We start from the raw sequence: 24,804 nt of genomic DNA, 5'->3' as shown, positions 1-24,804 counted from the left end.
TTATGAAAATACCCCAAATACATAACAGAGAGGTCTTTTTCATGACCTTTTCATTACACATATGGGTGATAGGCCTACACAGCAATTATCACCTGAATCTTCTGGAGCTGATTTGGCAGTAAGAAACTTGCTGCTTGTTGTGTGTGTGTGATGAGCCAATGGCCCATGGAAGGCTGTCCTTTGTAAGTGTTATGGGGATGTGGCAGGAAGCTGCCCCCAGGCCTGCTGTGTCTTGGAGAAGATCACACATTTGGCATATTGTCAAAAATTCGCTAATTAACCACAGTGTAAATTCAATCTCTGGGATTGGGGAAAAACAGGAATATCTTCCAAACATTAATGATGAACACATGGATATTCCAAGGTCGGTCTTATCTAGAAGAAGGATGGTTAGTCTTCAGCTGGGCTTTCTGGGGACAAGAAGTTCAAACAGCTTTGAGAAACTCCACTCTATTTAATTCACTAATAAATGGGCAAAGTTGTGTTGCATTCAGTTCCATTATTTTGTATATTGGCCCTTTACCTTCTTGACATAAAGCTAATTAATGACGTTCCTAATGAATCTTTTTTGCTGGGTTGCACTCTGCTGTGAGGGACTTGACATACTAGCCTCACTGCACTTGGCTTCAGCTCTCCTATGAGGGGGGGAAAAAAACTAACATGACAGCAGCTGTATCCTCTGACCCACTTGGCTCTGTATTGATTTGCCCTACAGTAGTGTTTCTCAACCTTGGCAACTTTAAGATGAGTGGACTTCAACTCCCAGAATTCCACAGCCAGCCATGCTGGCTGGGGAATTCTGGAATTTGAAGTCCATCCATCTTCAAGCTGCTAAGCTTGAGAAACACTGCCGTACAGTCTCAAAGAGATATCAGTGATCTTGGTCCCAAGCTTATTGATTACTATCACTCTAACACACTTGTCAAGCCCAGTCCATATCTCTCCCTTTCAATATTAAGAGAGATCCAGGGAACAACACTACCCAGATGATGCTGCACAGGGCCAGGTTATGTGTGGGACTGCCTCTCCCTGAGGGTGCCTGCCCATCCCACCAGATTTGACAGAATGGACATGCTCCAGATCTCCTCTACCAAACATTGCAATCTGGCAAGACTTAGGAGGTGTGCCTTCTCTGTAGCCATGTCTGGCCTATGGAACAACCTCCCCCTGAGTTCTATCGGTCCTTTACCTCCTGGCCTTCCTGAAAGCCACAAACACCTGGCTCATCCCCCAGGCATTGGGCCAGGATGTGAGTTGATCCCAGCACATGTGCAGCTGGTGTGAGTTAGTATGGTACCTTGGTTAGAGTGTGGTGGTTTTAATTTTGTGGCGGCATGCTTGTATTTTAAAATATATTTAAATTGGTTTGATTGTTGTTAGCCTCCAAGGGTTATATTGCATAAGATGTGCAGCCATATAAATTTTTGAGAATGAGAGAGAGAAAGAAAGAAATAGTGATCAGCCATACTTCAGCAGCTCTTACCATCAGATGTGTACAAACCAGTATCAGCTGGTTTTTTGTGAGAAGATGGCATCTCTGCTGGCCCTTTTACCAAAGGACAAATGTTACATTGCTGTCATTTTTCTTGTAGAAACTTTATCCAAAAACAAACAAGCATGGCCAAACAAGTTGCTGATTTTGGCTTCTGCCATCTAGCAGGCATTATCAAATTTTGTTGCCATGCTTGGCTCAGATCTGAAATGCGTGCATGAGTGGAAGACCTTAATTGGAATGGTGAGGACCACTTCCAAGTGAACATTGGTGATATACTGCACTATGTGCCGAAGGTGGTAAAAAATGTGACTCCTGGAGCCTCACTCCCAAACCTTTCCACAAAGCAAGACTTGATTTTAGGAAGTGCATTCTGCATGTTCATCTCAGTTATTGCCACCTAAAATAAGGTGCCAAGCAACCAGCTACACTAACTGATAAGCCCAACAGCCAGCCACAGTGTTTCCCTACTTGCAACAGGCAAGGTGATATTCATAGGTATTAACTTGGACTCCAAGGCCCTGGTGTATCAGACCCCATCAGATGATCTGACTTGGGAAGGTGTCGCCTTGGTTCTGAGATTTTGACAGTCATCAAGTTGGGCTATATCCTGGAGTTTTTTCAGTGGTCTCTGGTGGGCTTAATAAAGCCCTCTCCTGCTCTCCTTCTGGAGGATGAAGTTCAGGATTACTCCTGCAGCAAGCAATATGATCAGTGTATCTCCTGCATTGGTACCTGTGGTATTTTCTCACCATAAGTCAATGTCCAAAGGAAAGAAGGAGGTGGTCCGTTCCATATTAGACTGCTGAAATGTGAACTCTTACATAAATAATGATGTGCAAATTGCATCAGAAAACACCGGTGCAGTTTTTATGTCAATGAAGATGGCAGAATTCAACCTCAGTCCTCATTACATTTGACCATCAACCTCTGGGACTAGTGCATTCCAGGCAACTCACTGGTAGAGGTCTATCTCACAAGACCCCAACAATGTTCAGTTGATACATGAATTACCTGGACCTACTTAAACTCCTGTCAAAATGACCCTGTATCTCAGGCGTTCCAACAATCATTTCCAGCAATGGAGATGTCCAAAACTTTATCAATTTGCCTCTGTCATCACAAAGTAGTGCCTGACGTTCTCTTCCAGTATGGAGTGGCATTTGCTTGGGAATGTGTTCTTCCATCCCTGGATAAAATCCCTTGTCTGTGCATTCCTCCAATTCCATTAATTACCAACCTGCTCCTCCATCTTCAGGTTTCACATGTAGAGAGTAAGGAAGATGACCTCGATGGAGATACACAGACTCCACCACCAAATCAACAAGGGGTGAAATGTATCAGTTCCACAATGGACAGATAATATTCAGGAGAGACTCAGACAGACACCTCCCTAATTCACAGGACTATAAGAAGGGGGAGAAGGTACAACACAATCAGACTTGCAAGATTCTGTTATTATAGCTAATCTCAATAAAAGTAGTTTTAGTCTTCCTGTGGAGTTGATTTTCTGCTCTGGTCTGCCTAGTGGGCTGACATCACCACCCAGCATCCTGATAACCCTGGTGGCCAAAAAAAAATTCTGGATTTCCCACACATTTGTATATCTCTCACTGGCAAGTTTTTAGGTTGCAAACAGAGCAGTCCTCTTCCTTCAGAACAGTAGCATGACACATCATCGAAACCTATAATTCCTCCACATGACAACATAGATTATCTGCAGAAATTCACAAAAGAGGTAAAGAAGGTTTTTAAAGGATAGAACTACTAGGGAGAAAGGTTTATGTCCTAGAGTAGAACTCCTTAATTCTGCTTCAGTTTTTCCTGTGTTTGTGAGATATCCTGCAGCAGTTGCCCCATTGATAGTTATAGTATTGGTTTGCATCCACTGACAAATTTCTTCTGTGCAGACCTCTGGCAGTAGTACTCCCTGCATTGAGAGCTGAACCCATCATGGCTGTGGGATCCATGTATGTACAGCTGCTTGTTTTAAAGCCTTTTTGATAGCCATCACATTAGGAAAGCAGGTATGGAAACCATCTGCTTTCTGAGTTGATGCTTGCTATTGTGTGTTTCCTAGGAATAAGGTTCCCCATGGCCAAATGTTTGCTTTTTTTTGTCTTTGTGTTCTTCAGCCTTAAAAAGGTCCCTGTATTCTCTGGACATCAATAGAGAATTGGTATAATATCTTGAGTGGACTGTTGGTTTTAAGTATTCCCAGTATGTATTCCAGTTTGGCTCCATGGAAGAGATTTCTGTTTTCTTTGTGACTGTTTGTAAATGGATTGTGAGGGAATATGACCCTTTCATATCATCTTGAGAAGAAACCATCCTCTAATGGTCTTTGAGCTCTTTCCACCTCAACAGTGAATGGTCAGTTCAACTGCCCTTTATAGAAACCTTGGATTGCCAGAACTGTGTAAGACAGCAAGGTATTCTCAGCCTTCCTTCTCTTTTCTTTTAACATTTGTATTGAGATAGTCAAGCCAAGGGAGATGTGTCTTCCAGAACAATGGTCCTGACTGTCAGCCTTCATTTGCTCCAGAGGTACCCAGTGTGCATATTGGTAAGCTCTCTACTCACCCATATGTGTCATGGCAAAGATCCCGAAGGAGAACAACAGGTTGCTTTCCTATGACTGTGGTTGTTTATGTGGCTGCCTTTGGAATCACACAACTTACCAACTTCTCCCTCATCAGTACCTGCCTTACTGAGTTACTGGTGGCTCCCAGGCTACTGCATTAGCCCCTGGAAAAACTAAAAGAATCCCACCCAGGGCAGGAGCGCAGGGCAATGCAATTCCTCCTGAGTTGCTCAGTATTCTACCACCAGCTGCCATGTTTCCTTTGGGGCTCAGACAGAGGAGGGTCTTTCTAAGCTCTGCCTGGAGATGTCAAGGTCTTTAGCACCAAACATCACTGTGCAAATTAGGGACACTGCAGTTGAGATAGGTCCCTCCTTAGCAATTGTTATTCCATAGTTTTGATGCAACATGAGAGACACAGACAAGGCATTGCTTCTCTCTATCCCCTTCCCTGCCCAGGTTCCTGTTTCTCAGCAGCTCCTTTCTTGTCCCCCTAGGGAGCCAAAGCTGCCTTTCTAATATGCATCCCTGTGGGATTGTATCTCCCATAGGCACTCTACGAATTGGTGAAATGTAACTTCAATGCAGAAGAAGCATTGCGGCGACTCCGGTTCAACGTGAAGGTCATTCGAGGTGAGACAGAGGGCGTGGCTATCTTTCTGTCCTTTGGCAGAAGTTCTGTAGTCCCACTGGAACCCCCTGGACTGTCCAAGCCAGCCTTTCCAAACCTGGTGCCCTTGAGGAATATTAGCCTAATTCCCATCCACCCTAGACCAGGGTTCCTCAACCTTGGCAACTTTAAGACAGCCATTTTAAAGTTGCCAAGGTTGAGGAACCCTGCCCTAGACAACCTAGTGCTCTGGCTGAGGAGGAAGGGATCGGTCCATCCAACACATCTGGTGTCTACAAGAGTGAGGAACACCAGGCTTCTGTTTCTTCAGTCCCATCTCCCTCAAGGAGCTTGGAAGGGAAGGAAATCCTATGTTGTTTTCCCTCTTGTTTTTATCATATAATTCTGTGAGTTGATGTAATGGTATGTGGGAATGACCTTGGGAGATGGGACCATGGTCAGATAAGAGACAGCATAGCCCACAACTGGATAGTGGGCAGGGCAAGAGGCTCAGAAGGGACCCTCCCTAGTTTTTCGGGCTGTAAAGGAGATGGTGGGAGAAATGTACTTTGAGACTTACAAGATTGACGTTGGCCTCACAGGGTAAACCAGAAAGGAATCACAACCAGATGAGCTAATTCTACTGTATTGTAAAGCTACATTAACAGAATCTTGCAAGTCCAAAAGTACAATATTCCCCCGGTCTCCTTTACAACCCAACTACTATCCAGTTGCGGGCTATGCTGTCTCTTATCTGACTATTCCTTGTCAGGATCTCTGGGCCCAGTCTCCCAAGGTCTTTCCCACATGCCATTACAGGTAGGTTAAACTTCTTTAAAATTTCGTTTTAATAATAGTTTATTTATTAAAATGTTTAAAGAAATAATAAATAGCTACATAAAAGAAATAGAAAAGATATAAAGTGACATAGTAGATAAAGAATAAAATATCAGTAAATGAACAGAGAGTTTGCAATTATCATAAACTTTGAAATTCATTATCTCATTAATTAGTGAAATGTATAGAACTAAGTTTGTTATATCCATCTTAACTAGAAATCTCTAGACATTAATATTATAATAACATTAATATTGATAACACCACCATTGGCATTCATTAAAAAGGAAAAGAAATAGAAAGGAAAGGGGAAAAAAAGTTTGACAAAAATAAAAGGAAAAAGAGGTAGGTTAAACATAAAAGTTACAGATCGGTCAATTTCACCCCCGAGCAGGGTTTTAAACCTGGGTTTCCAGTCTATCTTTGTCAACCGCAAAATCCAGATGGACTCAAGGGCAAGAATGAATTAATGAAGGGAGGGTTTGAACACCTCACTAAGCCATATTACAGTTAGGTCTTAGATGTCATCCAAACCTGGTCTGCGGCCATGTTTGTGATTAAAATGGAGAGTGTTAACTACATTATGAGGCCATGCCTTGTTTTAGAGTTAGAGCATCTAAATCTTCATGCATGTCGGAAGTAGGATCAATCAGCAGTTAAATTCCTCTGCCAGCTTCGGCGTGAAGATCTTGACGGTGCGGGGAGGAGGGCTAGAGCACAGAGCAGCAGCATTTCCACTTCTCTGGTCTGCTGTACACTCCTCGTGGCTGCAAACTGGCTGGAGGATCACTTTAGACTGTAGGAATTAGACTTTCCCAGCCTGTGTCCAGGGGCTTTGACCCCAGTCAGGTCCTGTGTGACCTTACCTTTCTTTTTTTAAGCAAACTGAAAACCGAAAGTGAGAGCTGTCCGTTTAAAACTGGCTGGCTTATGAGCTGGGGAATTGCTGCAGATGTACAGTAAGCGCAGGCTTCCCCAACCAGGCGCCCTCCAGGTGTGTTGAAAGAAACACTCCTAGAATTCTCTTCCCAGTGTATTTGGCAGGCACTGAGTAAAAAGCCCCCGCTATCAACTGCAAGCCCAGCCTAACCCTAAATCAAAACCTAAAATTGATCCAACCTCCTTTGTTCCTACATAAATCGTCGTAAGGTTTGATTCCCAGACTGCCAAAGTTGCAGGATACAGACGTCAACAGCTGCCTGCAAGATTCTCCATTACCAGTGAAGACAGCCACTCAGGAAGGCTGTTAGAAGGAAAATCACTGTCTCCACCCTAGCACGCGTGTAGACATATCTGTCCTAAATGGGAAGTAGTCCGGTTGCTGGGATTCTTGTAACCCCATTTCATCCCTCTCAGTAGACCTTGCTACGCAGATCTTGTGCACTCTCAGTTTTAGTCAGCAGCCAAAAAGCTGACAGTTCCCAAGACAGTTATATATGCCTCCTGCCTCGAAGGAGAGAACTTTGGATAAGTGATTGATGCCACAATTAAATGTAGTCACCTCCAGTGAAGTCAAGATCTTGCTGTAGAATGACCTGGCAAGACCAGATGAAAATATCTGGCAGCACTTAGTGATTAAAAGTGAAGTGTATTTCTTTTCTTTTTTTTTCCCCTTCATCTGCCTCTTTTCAAAGCTGTTCAAGTGGTTGAACAGCTTTGAAAAAAACCTACATGGAGTTCTCTAATTTCTAAACGTTTAGGAAAATTCTCAGTGAATTCTTTCTCTATGAGAAATACAGAGATGATCATAGAGACAGTAGGCATCAACTGTTAGTCAAATGTGACTTTAGCCCAGGAAAACATGAGAAAAAAAGCTCGAGATTCCCTTTGGTATAAGAGGAAGGGAAGGAGAAACACTGTCAGGCCTTCAAGATTCTGTTATTATAACCTATATCAATAAAGTCAAATTCTAGTATTCCTTGTGGCGTTTATTTCCTGACCTGACCTACCTTGAAGGGCTGACATTCTCCCCCTGCGTGCCTCCCCCCACCCCTTGCAGATGAGCTCTGTGCCTGGAGTGAAGAAGAATGCAGGAACTTTGAACATGGATTTCGGGTGCATGGAAAAAACTTCCACCTTATTCAAGCCAACAAGGTAATCTATAGCAGCTGTAGGTCCTGTGTGAACACAGATGATTCCAAGCAAGGTTGTGGCCGTATTGCAAACGTACAGAAGGAAAAACTAGGTGGCTGGATGCAGACTTCGCTGCTCACCCCCTGTTGCCTTCTTGCACAGCCTGGCAGTTTTGGGCATTGGAGTAACAGTTTAGCCTGAGGGGCCCAAGCTTAGGGAAGGTTACTGGCTTAGCCAGATCTCTTCCTATGCTCTCATGTGAGCTAGAACCGCACACCAGGGACACGGAGGATAATTCCTTTCGCATCCTGCCTGCAGGCTTCCCGAGGTGTGGGCTAGATGACAGGCCTTCTCAGAGGCAGCCCCAGCTTTATGGAACTGTCTCTCCCCAGAGATATATGTAGCCCCTACCTTATTAATCTTCTGAGCCAAGGCTGTATTGTTTCAGCAAGCCTTTGGCCACTAGAGGTACTGAGCGGTTGTGTTCATCCTCTTTATTTAATTTCGGATTTGGTGATTATGCGTATTGCTGAACACCACACAGAGTTCTCCCGAACTGGGCTGGGTTATAAGTATTGCACATAAAAATTTTTTTAAAAAATTACTTATCTCAATCTGTCCTGTTCCACTCTTTATCCCCCAAGGTTTCCAAAGTGGTTTTTGTGACTCTAACAGGTCTCGCTAAACCTGGTTTAACAAACCACCATTGCTATTATTCATTTACTATTGATGGATTATGGCAATTTGTATGCTGTCTACTTGTCAGACCGTGGGCAGCTTACCAGATTAACAGATTAAAACCTTGTATAACAAAATCCAAAATTAGAATAGGTATTGACTGCTGTCCCCAGTTAAAAATCCACCTCTCCAAATGGTCTATGGAAGAGGACTGTTTTCCCCCATTTCCTTAAGGAAATAAAGGGTGAGGCTAACCTAACCTCGGAGTGAGTTATTCAGCCATGGGGGGGCTGCCGCTAAGAAGGTCATCCTCTGGTCCCCAACCCTCTTGTTCTTTCATGGGGGGGCGGGGGAATGCTGTGGCAAAAGATGCCCAGCTATCACTTCCACTGACACCCACACCATATGAAAAGAATAGCTAGGCTCCCCCAACACGCAGGACCACCACCTACCTACCCAACTCCACTTTAACAGAGTCAAGTGGCTTGTGCAGACTCAGTCAGTCAATAAAATTTGTCCATATTCAGGATCAGAAATCGCATACAAGCTTGTATTTTGCTTTAGTTTCCTTGTTCGTCTGTTCCTTAATCAACAGCTTTTGCCAGAAGGAATGTATAATCATCAATAAATGCCTTAAAACATCTTATTTCATGTCAGTTAAAAGAGACCCTTGCTTGCCTGTAACAAGCAAGATGGTCTCTGCCCCCTAGGCTTACAGTCTAAAAGAAACACCCCAAAAGAAGGTGGGTGGGGGAAGGGATGGGATGGTAAATGGAGAAAAGTCCATTTGGGGTTTCAGTTCTCAAAGTTTACGGTCATGGCGTCTTGCCTTTGGTGAGTTAGAAAGGAAAACGGCTTGTGAAAATTAGGAGCCTGATAGAAGAATTGTGGGGGTGGGGGGGGAGATTCAGAAGAGGGAGAGACCCAATTTCCCCTCTCTTCCTCCTGTGCAAACTGATGGAGTAGCTGCTAACTAAATACTGAGAGTGAAGCAAAGGAGGCTGTTGGAGATAAATAATGCCTGATCTACCATACAGGATTACACCTGGATCGTCCCCTTTGAGCCTTAAAAAGCCCTGCAAATGCTGTAGGTGGTTGTCCTCATTTTGCCTTTCAAAGATCACCTTTTTATACTGATCCTTGTCCTCTGTCAAGGATGCAGGAGGATTCCCGTACCTGCTTGGTATGGAAAGAAAGTGCACTTAAAAGGATTCTGCTATGTGTTTGCCATTCCTAGCATTCCCAGGAAGCCTGGTCTTTCCAAACCGCTCCTCACCCTTCTCCTTGTTTCCGCAGGTTCGTACCCGGTCGGTGGGTGAGTGCGTGGAATACTATTATATATGGAAGAAGTCGGAGCGATACGACTACTTCACCCAACAGACGCGGTTTGGAAGAAAAAAGTATGTCCTCCGTCCTGAAGCCATGTGCCTGGCAAGAGCAATAATGTCTGGTGTCACTGGCCGTAGGCGGCCAAGCGTGAGTCCCTGTGGAATCGTGCCCGGAGAATTTGGTCCAGATCCCAAGGGCGCCTTGAGTCCAGAAATCTGCATAAGAGGAACTGACAGCAGGAAGGCAGGATAGGGAAGATGAGTGGAAATTAAAAGGTCCCCTTGCTAAACTCAGAATTTGGCAGTAGCAGTCCCTGGGATTTAAAAGAATTCCACCATGGATTCTGCTGGGAGGGAATTCAGTAGTTTCTCTCGCTGGGGATCTGTGGCTGCATGAACTCTCACCCCTGGATTTCAACCCCTTTTTATTTCAAATTTAGTCACCACCCAGCCCCTTTCCCTTTGAAAATTCACGGGAGCATCCAGGGCTGGGCAGTGTACTCAGCGGATGACGTAGCTGGATATATCTGGTTTCTCCATATCGTGTTCTTTAATCTTGCAACCCCTCTTTCTTTTTGGAAGACTGAATTTGCCTTACTTGTTTTCCTGTCTTTGGGAAGGGGCCATTTTAGGGAGAAGTCACATATTCATGTTGAAGATCAGGAGATTCATGATCGAGGTTTCAAAGCCCCTTCAGTGATTTTGCTGTGATCTGATGATTTGTTTCTTTTTAATTTGTCAGTAAGGCCTACAACATCGTCACTCCATCTCAACAGTCTAATTTAATGTGTGGGTCGATGTGCCTGGACAAGACCATTGTTCTAGAGTTTTTTTGCTTCTTGAGAAAAGGAGGGAAACTTAGTGATTGGGGTGACCTCCCAATAAGTCCTGATCCATTTTCTGCTCATCTCTCTTGCAAGGGAGAGGCCATGCAAAGCCAGATGTTTTTCATTGGATCGGAGGCAGTGGTTTTCCCGTAACACTAAGCCAGAACATAGTTGGGTTCTTTTTGGCTTAGTTCAATGTGGCTGGTTCAACAAAAGAGACCAGCTTAGTGTCGTCAGGCCATCTGCTTCCTTGTTTTCCAGTGCCCAGGCTAATCAGATCTGGAGAAATCCCAACTAGGTCCTTCACTCCTCTGGATCCACTCCTCCAAGCTCCAGGGCAGTTGCAGCTTCTCAGAGGTTGGGGTGGCTGCTTTGAAGACCTCCTGAGGTCTTCTGGATAGGTGTGTACATTCCCAGAAAGCACTGCTGCTAAGACAGCATCCCAGCAGAAGGGCCTTTTAAGCACGCATGGACCTACCTGTCCACATGTTCTCAGGGTGACTTTGAAGCAGCTACCCTGGGACTTTAAAGCAGCATTTCTCAACCTTGGCAGCTTGAAGTCCACACCTCTTCAAGCTGCCAAGATTGAGAAATGCTGCTTTGAAGGGTAGCCATTGCAACTTTGCAGAGTGGATGGGAGGGGTGCAAAACCTCATGTCATGATTCTCCCAGGCTGATTGCCTGTAGAGCAAAACAGCACACTCTATAGGCAAGAGGGGGAGCAACCTTAAGACTTGAGGGGATCTCTAGCGGAAAGAAAGCAGAGGGAGGAAAAACTTTTTTTTTTAAAATAAAACTCCCTCTTCTCTTTTTTTAAAAGAGAAGGAGTTTCTCTGTCTAGGATCTAAAATGTATTCTCGCCTAGTTCTGCTCTTCTAAGAAAAGAGTCCAAACTCTTGCCAGGCTTACTGAGGCCTTTAGACATACTTGAAGTAGTTCTCTTAACCTCAGCTTCCGCTTTCCCCCGAAATGGAAATTGTTAATCTCTTGTTTATGGGCGACTCTTATAGGATTGCAGAGTGTGGAAGCCTGATAGGACTAATCTGTTCTGTTCATATGGAAAAACCGTCTCCATGTTTGGCCTTCTTTCGGCTTCTTTGTCTCCCCAACTCTGTAGGGATTACGTGGATAACTTTTTAGATGGCGGGGAAGTGGAAAGCGCTAACCGCTCACGCGGCTCCCCACCCATCGCGTCGGCCACTAGTTGCCTGGACTCCTGTTTCAACGCGGATCATTTAACAATGGAGAGCACAGGTACATCTTCACAAGCTTGTCTGCGGGGCTGTCTTCGGGATCCCAGAAAACCTGGGTGATTAGTTCTGGGTGTGGGTACGCAGACATTCAAGAATGAGAAGCAGAATCATTTGGATTCTAGGAACAGACACCCTGCGTGGATTTAGATCAGTGATGGCGAACCTTTGGGGCTCGGCATGTCAAAAATTTGGAAAATGCCGAACTTGAGTCTGCTGGCGTGTCACCCCCTCCACCCCCCGAACAAACGAGATGGGCGGTGACAAATCTGATATATAAATAAATAAATAAATATAAATAAATAGATAAATATAAATATAAATAAATAAATAAATAGGCGGTAAAAAATTCTTTACATGTTCATTTATTTAAAAAAAAATACAGTCCAGTCATGTGTGGCGCTGTGTATTATACAAAGAAACATCAAATGATTACAAAAATGAAATACGAGTAAAACAACCTCGGTTTCTTTGGTAACCCAGACAGGGAGAACAGTTGTTGTCGGGTGTTGGTGAACGCTGGCGTGTCACCCAGAATGTTGTGGCGTGTCATCTTTGACATGCGTATCATAGGTTTGCCATCACTGATTTAGATAAATTCCAAGTCTAGCTTCTGCATGTAGAGAGGAAGAAAGTTTGATGCATTTCATATAAAAATATATGGCATTGCTATGTACCAAATCAGTCGAGGTAAGTTGAGCTGAGCTGAGTTGAATGAATTCAGTTTTGCTGTACTTTATGCATGTAACAGAATGTAGCCTGCTCTAACTAGACCAAAAATGCATCAAAAAAGAAAGTTTTCCTGCTAGTTGAATATGCCTGGATTCGGGGCTGGATCCTTCTCTTTAAGCTTCCTCTCTTTTGCACAACTGAATTCATGCTCAGAAGCCGTGCTTTTCACATAGTCCGTTTATATCCTTGGCTAGTGGACCTGTGAATCTTAGGGAAGTTTGGGAAACTCAGGTTCCTGTGTGGTATTGAAGGAACTGGGTTTCTTTCCCCCCACCCCATCCCCTACAGAGCCGTTGAGCATCGAGAGCGCAGCCTGCAGTCTGGGCAGCACCAGTGAATCTGGGCACGGTTACGAATGCAGCACGCCTTCAGAAACAAACTGTTCCTTTGACCCCCCCGAGGAGGTGCCCCTCGCTAGCCGTGTCCCAACTTACCTTCAGCACCCACCAAATCCCTCTGAAGCTGGATTCTACCCGATGGCTGCAGCAGACAAGCCGGAGGAGTCCTTGCGGTGCTCGGGAGAAGCTATCGCCGTGGACTTCACCCTCCCTGAGAGCGTCACAGAAAGGCTACCTTTAATTTCCAGCCACGCGGGACTGGAAAGAGATCCAGAGACGTTGGTAGCCCCTGCGCAAGTGTCCTTATCTGTCCCCGATTTCAGCATCCTCGGCCTTGGAGATGTAAATAGCTTCCTGGCCTCTCAGCAAACCTGTCCGGCACCGGTGGCCCATTCAGACTCGTTGTCTCAGTGACGGTGGCCCCCGAGAGGCCCATTGTAGGCCAGGAGCAACCAGGACTCCGTGGGCCCAAGGGGACAGGTCAGAGACCTCGCTCGATTATTATCTCTGTCTGGGCCTTGATGACAAGCCTGCTGCTCTTCCTCTTCCCAAACCTGAGGAGCGCCAGTTCCCCACCCGCCCCATCCCTCAAAGTTTCAATGTCTCTCCAGCAAAACCAAACGCCTCCGTCACAATCTCCTGCACAGCTTTCCTGGGAGCTGGCAGAAGGGAACTGTGGCCCCCATGGGGTCATCATGGACGGGGAGCCCAAAGCCATGCGGGACAGACAGAGTCTTCCCCCACCCGCCGTCTCCACATTCAGCCAAACGCCTCACGTCGCCAGTTGAAGGTGCTTTGGCCCCAGAACGGACACCCTGCAGGGAGGAAGGCTGACCACGAGCACTTTGAAGAGGGAGGGGCTGGATTGGGGTGTAATGGAAGGTTTTCTGGCGTACAGGACTAGACGTGAAATGCATCGGGTTCCTGATGATGAGGAGCAAATAGGGTAGAGAATACCTGAGTTTTAGTTTCAGTGTCAGGACTGGTACCTCTCTGTTTTTGTCTTTTCTGTACACCTGACGTTTGTGTGTGTGTGTGTGTGTGTGTGTGTGTGTGTGTACAAGCGCGCAGGCACATGTGCGTATGTGGAACGACTTGTTGCCAAATTTTGTGACTGCATCCTGTGTTGTTAGGACGAATGGAAATGCTGTTTGGTCCTGTTTCTCCTCCCCGTTACTTCTGACTGTTGGGGGCTTCCTAGAACGCAGGTGCAGTTTCTGGGCAGAAGCAGTCCAGAGCAAGGCGGTTCTCTCTGATCCTAGTGTTTCCCAGCCTTGGCCACTTTAAGATGTGCAGACTTCGACTTCCAGAATTCCCTAGCCAACATTCATGGACTTCAACTCCCAGAATTCTCCAGCCAGCATGCCAGTTGAGGAATTCTGGGAGTCGAAGTCCACACATCTTAAAGTGGCCAAGGTTCAGAAACGTTGTCCTACGGTAACCCGCAATCTGTCGCAAGGCTTTTTGGTGAGGACAGAACCACATTTAGCGAAGGATCTGCCATCGTGCAAGGATGGAGGTCAGCTGGCAAAAGAGGAAGGGGCGGAAGAAAGGAGCTAGAGGGGAGTTTGGCTTAGCGGCCTCTTTGGATGGCATTCAGCGGCCCCCATTCTTCCCTGGCCACCCACCCACCCAAAGACGTACATTCCACATTAGCAGAGTGATTTCAAGCAAGGGAGAGATTTGAAAATCCATTGATTTAATGTGTTTATTTTTGCTAGAAAGATTATTTTTCACAACCTAGTCCATTCGTAGCAGTTACAGAACTGCTGCTTCGGTGTGCCAAACTGAGACGTGGGGGAGCAGGGAGGAGTAAGAGAGGGAAGGCGAGTGTGAAGAACTCCCCCCCGCCCCCAGCTCAGTTGTTTTGACCAGCCAGAAATGTTAACAAGATTAGCAAGGATGAAGACTGTGCCAAACACAGCTCTCTTCTCTCACCTTTCAGTGGTGGAGGTTTTACTGTTACTGGATTTTGTTTCAGGCCTTTGGTAAGACCCTTTACATTTTCTCGTTTGAAATGGTGAATTCTTGGGGGGCGCAGAGCCGCATTGATACCTGTAAAGACACCCCCTCCTCCAATTCCACCAACCTGTCCTTGCAATCATCAGATAAGAGACAGCACAAGCTTTGCTTTATCCTCGATTCCTATAACTGGAGCCTTAGAACTGAGAAAGTATAAAATGGAGGAGAATGGGAAATGAGAAATCAACCTCCCACTGATCCTTCACCTTGCTTCCATCCAGTTAATCGCTGCATCATTTGTTGCAGTTTCTGCTCTGGATGTTTTGGGGAGTGGGCGGGGGGGGGAAGCCAGAGGGGATTGAAGTGTTTTTGGTTTTTTTTTTTAAATCGTTGTGGATCCAATCACAGATTTAATCGTCCTTCATCCTCCCAGCCTCTTTTGAAGTGGAAGGTTACTGGCTGACTCACGTCTCCCCCACCACAAACCTTGTCAATTACAGAGAGCCTCGGGGGAAAAAAAAAACTTTTGCAGAAATGGGGCGCTAGGCCACGGGGGAGCAAAGCCAGAGCTGCAAAATGAGATGGTGATGACAAGATGTCGAAGGGAGCGCTTGCTGGCCGGAGCAGGCCCACTTAGGGAGCAGCTCTGGTGGTGCATGGAACGAACAAAGATGTCCTACAGCTGGGGGTTCCTGCAGCTCAGCGAAGATAAAACCCTTTTTATAGGGCTGTCAGAGAGATGCATTTACTTTTTCTCTTCCAGTTCTTGGTTACGATTCAACTTCTGCCAGGGTGCTCCTCTGGACTCAGTGAGGACAACGATTTGCACAACGGGTTTCCGCTGAGTTTCACCATGGGATTCGCAGCAAACAGAGTATCGTATTACTGATCCCACTCAGTTTTCTAATGTCCCATGTTCTGTTCTTCCTCTCCTCCCACCCCCTTTCACTTACTCATTTAATCCTTGGCTATTCTGGGGTTCTTGATTCTGTCATGCTCTGCCCCAGACAAGTCAATCTGCAGCTCTCAGGGTTAAATTTCTTCCAAGATGCTTCACACTTTCAATCATTGTTCTGGATACTGTAGGGTGAAACACCCTAGTTTTGAGGATGCTTGTCATTCATTTGCACAGAGCTGGATCTGTCCTTTTGAGAAGGAGAGAGAAGTCTGGCAACTTTTCATTTCTTAATATATCTACGGGGCACATTTTCAGGAACGTTGACAGATGAACACACCACACACACGGGATAAATGATGGATTGGTGCATTCTTTCTCAGGTCACCAAGAAGAGTTCCACTTCCCCCTTAATTCTGATGTCCAGAATGCTTTCCTTCTCTTGCTGCATTCCTATGTTCTACCAGTAGGGGGCAAATGTTCTGCCATCGGGTTGCCCTATTGGCAGAAAGTTGCAATTGCAACAGAAAGCTCTTGTGTGATCTTTGCCCTTCACTGTATCTTGGAGAGGGGACTTGGACCATACAAGTTTGTGTCTACTGGGTTTCATCCATGTGCCCTTCTTGATGGATGTATTCCCCCCCCCAACACCTTCTTCTAATGGAGGCAACCATCAATCTGTACAAGCTCCTTTGTTCATAATGCCCTTTCTCAAAAAAAAAGAAAAAAAAGTTTTCTCTCCAATGAATTCATTTAGCATCCCGTCTCTTGCTTCCTTAAGAATGACCCTGTTTCATTTATTCTGTTTTAATATTTGAAAATGTCTTATTTATACTATGAATTTTCCAAGTTTGTTTACATATGGGGGGGGGAGTGGTTTTTTTTTTTTTAAGTAATGTGGTGGTGGGGAGGAGAGCTGTCCATCAAAGGAAGAAACAGTGACAGCTTCTCTCTTCTTTATCCCTCCCCCGGGGGATTTTGTTACAAAGCATAATTTCTTTCAACTGCTTTTCTCTTACATCCAATTTCCTTGTCACCTCCCCCTCCCCCCCGCCCCACTACTGCTGAAGCTCGGAGGGTCTCCACTGTGAAGTGATATTGCCTTGAATACCCTTCATTTATTTATTTAATTAAAAATCTAGGTTGGGGGGGGAGAAAAACCAAATGGGAGACTTGTGTCTTTTTTTAAATATATATCTATATAGATACACTGCCTTCTTTCTGTTTCTCTTTCCCTTCCTGTTTTCCTCTTCTCTTTTCCCTTCCCTTTCAATTTTCTAATCCATTTTCTTTCCTTTTCCTGTCTCATTTTCTTTTTTCCATTCCCTTTCTTTCTATTGTAAGGTGCCTATCTGTGGGAGATCTTGGCTGCCCAACTGGAAGTTACTACAGTGTTTTTCCAAACTTGGCAAGTTTAAGATGGGTGGACTTCAATTCCCAGAATTCCTCAGCCCTGGCTGGGGAATTCTGGGAGTTGAACTCCACCCATCTTAAACTTGCCAAGTTTGGAAAACACAGCGCTATTAACTCCACAGCCCACACCACGTCTGGGGCAACTGGGATAAACTCTCTCACCAACCATTTGCTGCCCTGGGGCCAACATCCCTAAAGGAAGGCATCTTGTCTGTTGTGTAGTAGAAAGGGATCTGGAGGTCATGGAGCTCACCCCACTGCTCAGTGCAGAAATTTCTCTCAGATGGTTGCCCATTGTCTCCTTCAACACCACCCAGTAAAGGGGAGCCTGACATCTCTCTGGGCCCCTGGTTCCCCTGTTGCTGCTCTTACTGTTAGATAGTTTTTAATAAATTCAATGAGAATCTGCCTTCCTGAAGTTTAAATTCATTATTCCATGTTCTGCCCAGTGGGGCAATAGGCAATATTTAGTCATGAGCACTATCTCCTTTGATGTATTACTTTCCGCCCCCACCCTTAGTCTTCCCTACTTATTTATTATTTATTAATCCAATTTACATAGCCGCCCATCTCTCCGAGAAGCTGCGTGGCAAAAAGAAAGGATTACATGAAAGCTAAAGCCACACTGAGGGTCAGTAAAAACCCAAAGCGTTAGATCCATGGCCCCAGGCCAAGGCTTCCAAACTAACATTATGCCCCCAGTGCCTGGACCATGCAGGTCCAACTCTGCCCGTCTCTCCTCCTTTTTACTTAATTAGGAATCGCCTGTCCCAACTGTAATTTGGGTGGGGTACAAACAATACAAAGAGGACAACATTGGCATGGTGAAAGCCCCAGTGAACAGGCAACCTCCCAGGCACCCCACAACTAAACATTCCCCAGAGGGCCAAGCACCCATTGAAACAATTTACCAAATGCCAAAGGGTTGGGACCATTCCAACCTCAGGTGGTAGGGTGTCCCAAGGAAAGGTGCCAGTGCCCAGAAGACCAGTCACCTTGCCCATGTAGCGTGAACCTCTGACGAGGGGGCCCTTGAAGGAGGCCTTCTCTTAATGACCAGACAACCAGATTTGATTCTGACAAGGCATTGCCGATGTATTCTCCTTGTAGGCCTTCCTTTCCAATCCCCTGCTCATCTTCATTTCCCTGTTTTGCACCCACTCCACTCTGTTCACGGCCTTTTTTAAGAACTGGGTGCAGTATTTGAGATGCACGTTGACCAGAGTAAGCAACACCTGATGATAGAACCACCCCTGATATTTTTGCTCATAAAGATGCATGTCAGGGTCAAGAATCTTATTAATTCCTAACGTAAACCCTTGGCAGGTTCTGAATTCATATAAAAATGTTCTGAACCGAGTCTCAGATTACAAAGATATTTGCACCACTCCTGATATGTCAAAAGCTTGCCATGAATGTACATCAGTGGAGGGCTTCAGCCTTAGAGGCAAAATCAAGTCCAACCTGTGGGCAACTGAAGATCACCACCAACATCATCAAAGATTCATGCCCAATGTTTGGATAGAATGATTCTCAAGGCAACCTTGAGCTTAATTTAGATTCCCTGGTTGCGTTGGGTCTGCACATTCAAAAGGAATACATACTTGTACCATCATCCAGGGCCAAGGGCTCAGAATCACTGAGCTAGAAAAATGCATATTCTCTTTGGATTTTTGAAAAGGACAAGACTGGGTGAAAAGGAGCCCAGTGCTAGCTTCCCGGCCTGCTTTCTTCCCTTGCCACCTCTTACTGTCACCAGCCACTGGTATAATATCCCCAAATACAGATCTAATGCCATACCAAAATCTCTATTGTGATGCCTCCAATGTATTTTCCTCATGGCAAAAGAGGCTACTTTGGAGGGTTTGAGAATTATCTAATTTCTCTGCCTACTTCTGAGCTAATCTTAGGCAGTGGAGGACATACTATTGCTTCTATTTTGAATTCCTGTTAAATTTTCTGCCATTTGAAGCCGCCTTCATTGCTCAAATGTCCTGTCTAGTAAAGCTTCCTGGAAGAAAATCCCCACCCCACCCCCCAGACTGAGTAGAACTCAGGAGGTTGCAGGGTGCTTGGAGAGAGGGCCATGCAAGAAAAGATGGGATGTTCATCTGGAGGAGACACCTAGACCTGGATTTGCCCCTCCTCTAACCAATTAGTTGGAGCACTTGTCCTGAGAGTCTTCCAGTTGCTTCATAAGAGAGTTACCTTGGCCACAGAATACCAGTGTCACAGGGATTCCCCCACGGTCGCCAGTGCTTGTCCTCTGCATTTGCACATGTGCAAACCCAGTGGCTACATTCATACAAACATGCTGAGTTCTGTGGGTGGTTCGTTCGTTTGATTCAATTTTGAAGCTAACATACAGTGTATACAAAGAGGAATCCAATCATCCAGAGCAGCAATTCCATCATACAAAACCAGAGAACTCATTCCCATCTGATCCCAAGGCCTGGGAGAACAAGTTTGCAGAAAGTCCATAAAGTAGGAGCAGAACAGATCTCGGGGGGCTGTCATTCCAGAGGCCAGGGGTCACCAGCGAGAAGGCCTGCTTCCTGGGCCTCACAAGATGACATTGTTGGATTGATGGGACCTGGTCACCTGGAGCATGCCTGCTCATGAAATGATATTTTAGATGTACAAGGCTGCCAAGTTGGAGAGACCAGGGGTTCTGTTTTAAGTTCGGTTTAGAGTGATTAAGTGTGCTACATGAATCAGGACATATTTGGTTAGCATGAAGTTCAGTGCATTATACAAACTCAGAAAATGCAAAGTATGTATGTTGGGTGAGTGTGAGCACATTGGGGAAATCCATGGGTTGACACTCATTTTGGCTGGTTTCCTACAGCCCACTTCTGCACCAGCCAGCAGTCCGTCAAAGGCCGAACACCAAATAAAGCAAATAAAGTTTTAAAAAGTTGCCAGTAGCAGAGGCATCAGAAACAGGCGCTAAAGTTTCTTCAGCACTTCTCAGCTCCAACTGGGTGCAAAAAAGCATAACCTTCGACTGGGGAAATGATTGTCCCAAATTTCTCAGGGAGGAGAAACTTTCTAGTAATTGCTCAAGTTGGACAGCTTTCCATTAGCAACAGCGAAATGCACCACTGTTTTTTTTAACCGTCTACGGGGCTCCTGAAAACCATTATCATTGTCTGTTTGTGTGTATTTATGTATTTATTAACCGGATTTTCTAGACAAGGTCTCAGCTGTGACAATCATCAAGGAAAAATGTAGAACAACATAGAATTCCAGACAGATCCAGAACAATTGCAGCGTGATCCGACAGGGACCAGCCAGCCCTTAATGCCTGGGGCTGTTCCGCAATCAACCCCCACCCCCTTTTCTGTCCACGAAACACATGTAAAAAAGGGGCAGGGTATCAACTGTGTGGTGGTGGCCACCATCTTGACTTTTTGGACCCCCACCTCCATGGGCCTCTCTTAACAGCCTCCAAATGCTCTCTCATGGAGCCATATTTGATCAGGCCTTTGGAAACTCAGGGAGGTGATGGTCCAGATGCAGAAGAGTGAAGGACAAGTGGTTCTCCAGAGCAGTATTTCTCAACCTTGGCAGCTTTAAGATGTGTGGACTTCAACTCCCAGAATTCCCCAGCCAGCTGTGCTGGCTGGGGAATTCTGGGAGTTGAAGTCCACACATCTTAAAGCTGCCAAGGTTGAGAAACACTGCTCCAGACCAAGGGACCATCACTGAGAAAGCTCAACTATGGGATCTGTGCCGATGGAATTCCCTCTGGTTGCATTGGGGAGGCTGTGTGGCTCTGTTTCCCACCCACAAGGCAGTGGAGAATATTTTGAGATCATTTTGCTAAGAGGTGGGAAGCTCGACATGGAAAATTCTCCAGTGCCCCCTTTCCCCTCCCCTCAATCTGAGAAATTCCAGTTTGGCTCCCCTTCTTTCCCCTTATATGAACCCAGATTAGATCGTGGCATTACATTGCTTTTAATTGCATAAAATGACATATCTGTTACCAGGACACACAAAACTCTCCTAGCCCAGCTGAACAGTCAGCACCGATCTTTATTTTATTTTGCACTGTCTTTGGCTCCCTCCCCCACTCAGGAACATGTCCCCGGAAAGTTTTGAGGGCTGCTTTGGGCACATAAGCTGAGCAGGTTTATTTTCACGGCTGATTGGATTTGCAGAGACCCTTGAGAACAACAGGCAGCTTTCGGGGGGGCGGGGGAGAGATTGTTCTTTGCAGGTGCTTGGCTCCCCCACCCGAGAACCTGACTCAAAGCTGTTTTACTGTTGCATATTTGATCACTGCTGTCACTGGGAACAAGCTGATCTCTCCGTCACGGTGGCACACGTACGGATCTCCTTGAAAAAAAAATACATATGCACTTTTAAACCTGAACCTTGCTTTTTCAAGGTACATTCTGGGGCCAGTTTTCAGTTTCCTGGAAACTCACGGAAGAGGTGGGTTAAGGATCAGGGTGGAAATCCTCTCTTGTGGGAAAAAAAAGGGACTTTTCCCAAAAACCTTGAAAGGGAACTTCCACCAGCAAAAGCCTATAGGTAATGATGGGTTATAGAGTTGCACTTCACATATTCTCTCTTTGATGTAACCATTTCGGCCTATGCTGTGCTCTTCCAAAGGTGGAAGTTAGTTATCCCAGAAGGTTTATGAAGAAAAATGGTCAAACTGTAAAGGTTGTGGGGAGGGGAGTAGACAAGAGTGGGCGAAAATGCATATTTTGACTAGCCCCTCCCATGGCTGAAAAATTGGATCCACCCACCCCAGAGACATCCCATCACCTCCATGTCTTCTTGCAGCGCTCCTATACATAAACACACACGCATTCCCCAAAAAACTCCCCTTCCCCATTGTACATTGTATGGCTAAGTTGGGTTGCGTTCAAAAGTGGCTCTTTAGACCAGAGTTTCTCAACCTTGGCCATTTGAAGATGTGTGGACTTCAACTCCCAGAATTCCCCAGCCAGCATGGCTGGCTGGGGAATTCTGGGAGTTGAAGTCCACACATCTTCAAGTGGCCAAGGTTGAGAAACACTGCTTTAGACATTGTTAGACCTAACATTTTGTCTATGGGGTAGCTCAGGCTGACAGGATCGTAGAGTTGCCAAGAACGTCAGAAGTCCTCTAGTCTACCCCCTGCTAGGTGCCAGATCTGGTAAATAATGCCAGTCAGAAGCTGGAATCCATACAATCAAGTTGGAGGAGACTACGAGGATCATCTGCTCAACTCTCTACAAAGTGCAGGAAAACCAGTTCAACCGTTCTCAAGATGGAGTTGCCCAGCCTCTTAAAAACCTCCAGAGGTGGAGAACCCCCAACTGCTGGATGTAGAATCTTTCAGGGTTGTTCAGATCTTGCCATCAGAACGCTTTTCCTTGTATTTAAAGGAAATCTAGGTAGTTGCAAGTTATACTTGTTATTTCTAGCCATACTTTCTGAGGCCATGGAAAACAGCTCCTGATTGACCTCCCTATGACACCCTTTTATGTACCCAAACCTTGCTATGTCCCCCATCTTTTTTTCTTCAGGCTGAACATTCGCAGTTCCTCCAACCTGTCCTCAAAGTCCCTGTGTCATCTTTACTGCCCCCCTCTAAACCCTAATCTCACCTGGCTGGCTCATGTTCAGTTTGTTCCCAAGCCTCCTCAGATGTAGCCATGAATCAACCATCTTGTATGTGCACGTGACATTTGTTTTTTCCTAAATGTAGTGCCTTTCATTTCTCCTCGTAAAAGGACATCTTGTTTCTTTCAACCTGGTCTTCCAACCTCTCCAGATTAGCCGTGATTTGAGTCCAGACCAAAAAAGTGGTTTACAGAAATGCCCCACAATTCACATGAAGATAAAACAGGGAGGAAGGGAAGCCTATTCAGACTTACAAAATTCTGTTACTATAGCTGTTCTAATAAAAATAGATTTAGGTCTACGCAGGGTCTGTTTCTTAGTCTGGTCTATAGGGTTGACAATAATTGAAGAGACTGATACAAGTAGTCCTCACTTACCGACCACTCGTTCAGCGACTGTTCGAAGTGCAATGGCACTGAACAAGTGGTACTTCAACTGGTCCTCAAAGTTCCGATCGTCGCAGTGCCCCTGCAGTCACGTGATCAGGATTCGGGTACTTGGCAACTGGCTCACACTTATGATGGTTGCAGCATCCCACGGTCACATGAGCATCATTGGCTACCTTCCCTGCCGGCTTCCCACAAGCAAAGTCAATGGGGAAGCCTGCAGAGAAAGTCAACAGTTGCTCTGGTAAGCCCCTCCAGGCTTTCTGCACCTGCGCCCCACCACCCCATCCACCCCCTGGCCTTTCTGCACTCATGTGTCTGCACTGGGGCTCCCAAGCCCTCCCACAACCTCCCCCAACTCACATGCAGCTTGCACCAACTCTCCCAGGACCTCCCTCCACCTCCCCTACCTCCTGCTGCATCCCCGCACTCTTTACCTGGGACCCCCACCACTTCCCATTTAACATCTTGGGGTTACAATGGCAACTGGAACTGCCAGGATTGTTGTCGCTAAGTGATGCATTCACATGATGTTGCACTTTACAACCACATCACTTAGCGACGGCAATCCCGGTCCCAATTGCCATCATAATCCAAGAACTATCTATAATTGAACCATGCCTGGAGGTTACAGGTTTCCATCAGTAGACAAAAACTGTTGTGAAATGTTTCCAGGGAAAGGTGAGTTGAAGAGGAATGCAATAGAAATGGAAGTGCCTCAGGAACTGGTCTCCTGGATGTAGGCCACCACCCCTCCAGTAAGATAAATATTTGGTGTGGTATCACAGTGGTGATAACTTTAAGTCCCAAAATTTGCTACTGACCGTTATGGGAGTAACACCCAATTGGGATGCTTTGAAAAGGGGACTGGATAGATCCTTGGAATTTCTGGCTCTCAGTGGCTCATATTGATGGCTGGTGGACAACCTCCTGAATCTGAAGCAGCAGACCTTTATGCTGGGGACTAGGAAGGAACAGGAAAAGAGGGATCTCACCCACTCCTCTGGGCTTGTGAGCTTCACAAACATATCCAATTGGCCACTGGGGGACTCTGAAGGCTGGACAATGTCCTGGTGGCCTGACTCAGCTTCAGCCAGATATATAGCCCAAAGCAGCTGAAGAACTCAAAACTGAGAAAGGCTGAACCAAAGAGTCATCTACAGTGATTGGCATCAGAGGCTGTGACCTGGTTCATGGGTGAAGTGAGGTCTTGCAAGAGTCCCCTTCTGTGTAAAGAACGTGCCCACCCAAACTGTCCATTGGCTGTCACTGGAGGGGTAGGAATATAGAATCATCTAGAACGCATCCGAGAGGTTATCTAGCCTAACACCTGTCTCTGTGCAGGATCCACTAGAGTAGTGCATTTCAAACTTGGCAACTTTAAGATGTGTGGACTTCAACCCCCAGAATTCCCCACTGGCTTTAACTCATCAGTTGCCAAGTTTGGGACTTCAACTCCCAGAATCCCCCACTGGTCCACACATCTTAAAGTTGCCAAGTTTGAAAAACACCGCACTAGAGCTTCTCTGACAAATTACCATCCACCCTCTGTTTGAAGACCTCCAGCATAGGTGATCAGTACTTTCTCCACTTCTGTTTAACATCTACGTGAAGCCACTGGGAGAGATCATCTGTTGCTATGGGGTGAGATATTATCAGTATGCTGATGATACCCAGCTGTATATCTCAGCCCATGGTGAGTTAAGTGATGCCATGACCTGCCTCTCGCAATGCCTAGCGGCTGTTAAGGTCTGGATGGGGAGCAACGGGTTGAAAC

The 24,804-nt window shown here is 45.8% G+C and overlaps 1 protein-coding gene across 3 annotated transcripts in view; it reads left to right on the top strand.

Annotated features, from left to right (window-relative positions):
• Positions 1-17,427, top strand: part of MIER2 (MIER family member 2) — a 52,286-nt gene extending 34,859 nt beyond the window's left edge. For all 3 annotated transcript variants that reach the window (XM_088149377.1, XM_088149376.1, XM_025171458.2), the window contains 5 exons: positions 4,628-4,709; positions 7,523-7,617; positions 9,571-9,674; positions 11,547-11,683; positions 12,700-17,427. In XM_088149377.1, the coding sequence (XP_088005503.1) occupies positions 4,628-4,709; positions 7,523-7,617; positions 9,571-9,674; positions 11,547-11,683; positions 12,700-13,163 (882 nt within the window). In that variant the 3' untranslated portion in view covers positions 13,164-17,427. The remainder of the gene's footprint in view (positions 1-4,627; positions 4,710-7,522; positions 7,618-9,570; positions 9,675-11,546; positions 11,684-12,699) is intronic.
• Positions 17,428-24,804: the final 7,377 nt, after the last annotated feature.

This window comes from Python bivittatus, unplaced genomic scaffold (assembly GCF_059951505.1).
Source record: "Python bivittatus isolate LINGU-HERP-01145 unplaced genomic scaffold, Pbiv_v1 ctg000580_np1212, whole genome shotgun sequence".
Taxonomy (NCBI): Eukaryota; Metazoa; Chordata; class Lepidosauria; order Squamata; family Pythonidae; genus Python; species Python bivittatus.
The sequence above is the reverse complement of the archived record's forward strand: the minus strand, read 5'-3'. Positions and strand labels throughout refer to the sequence as shown.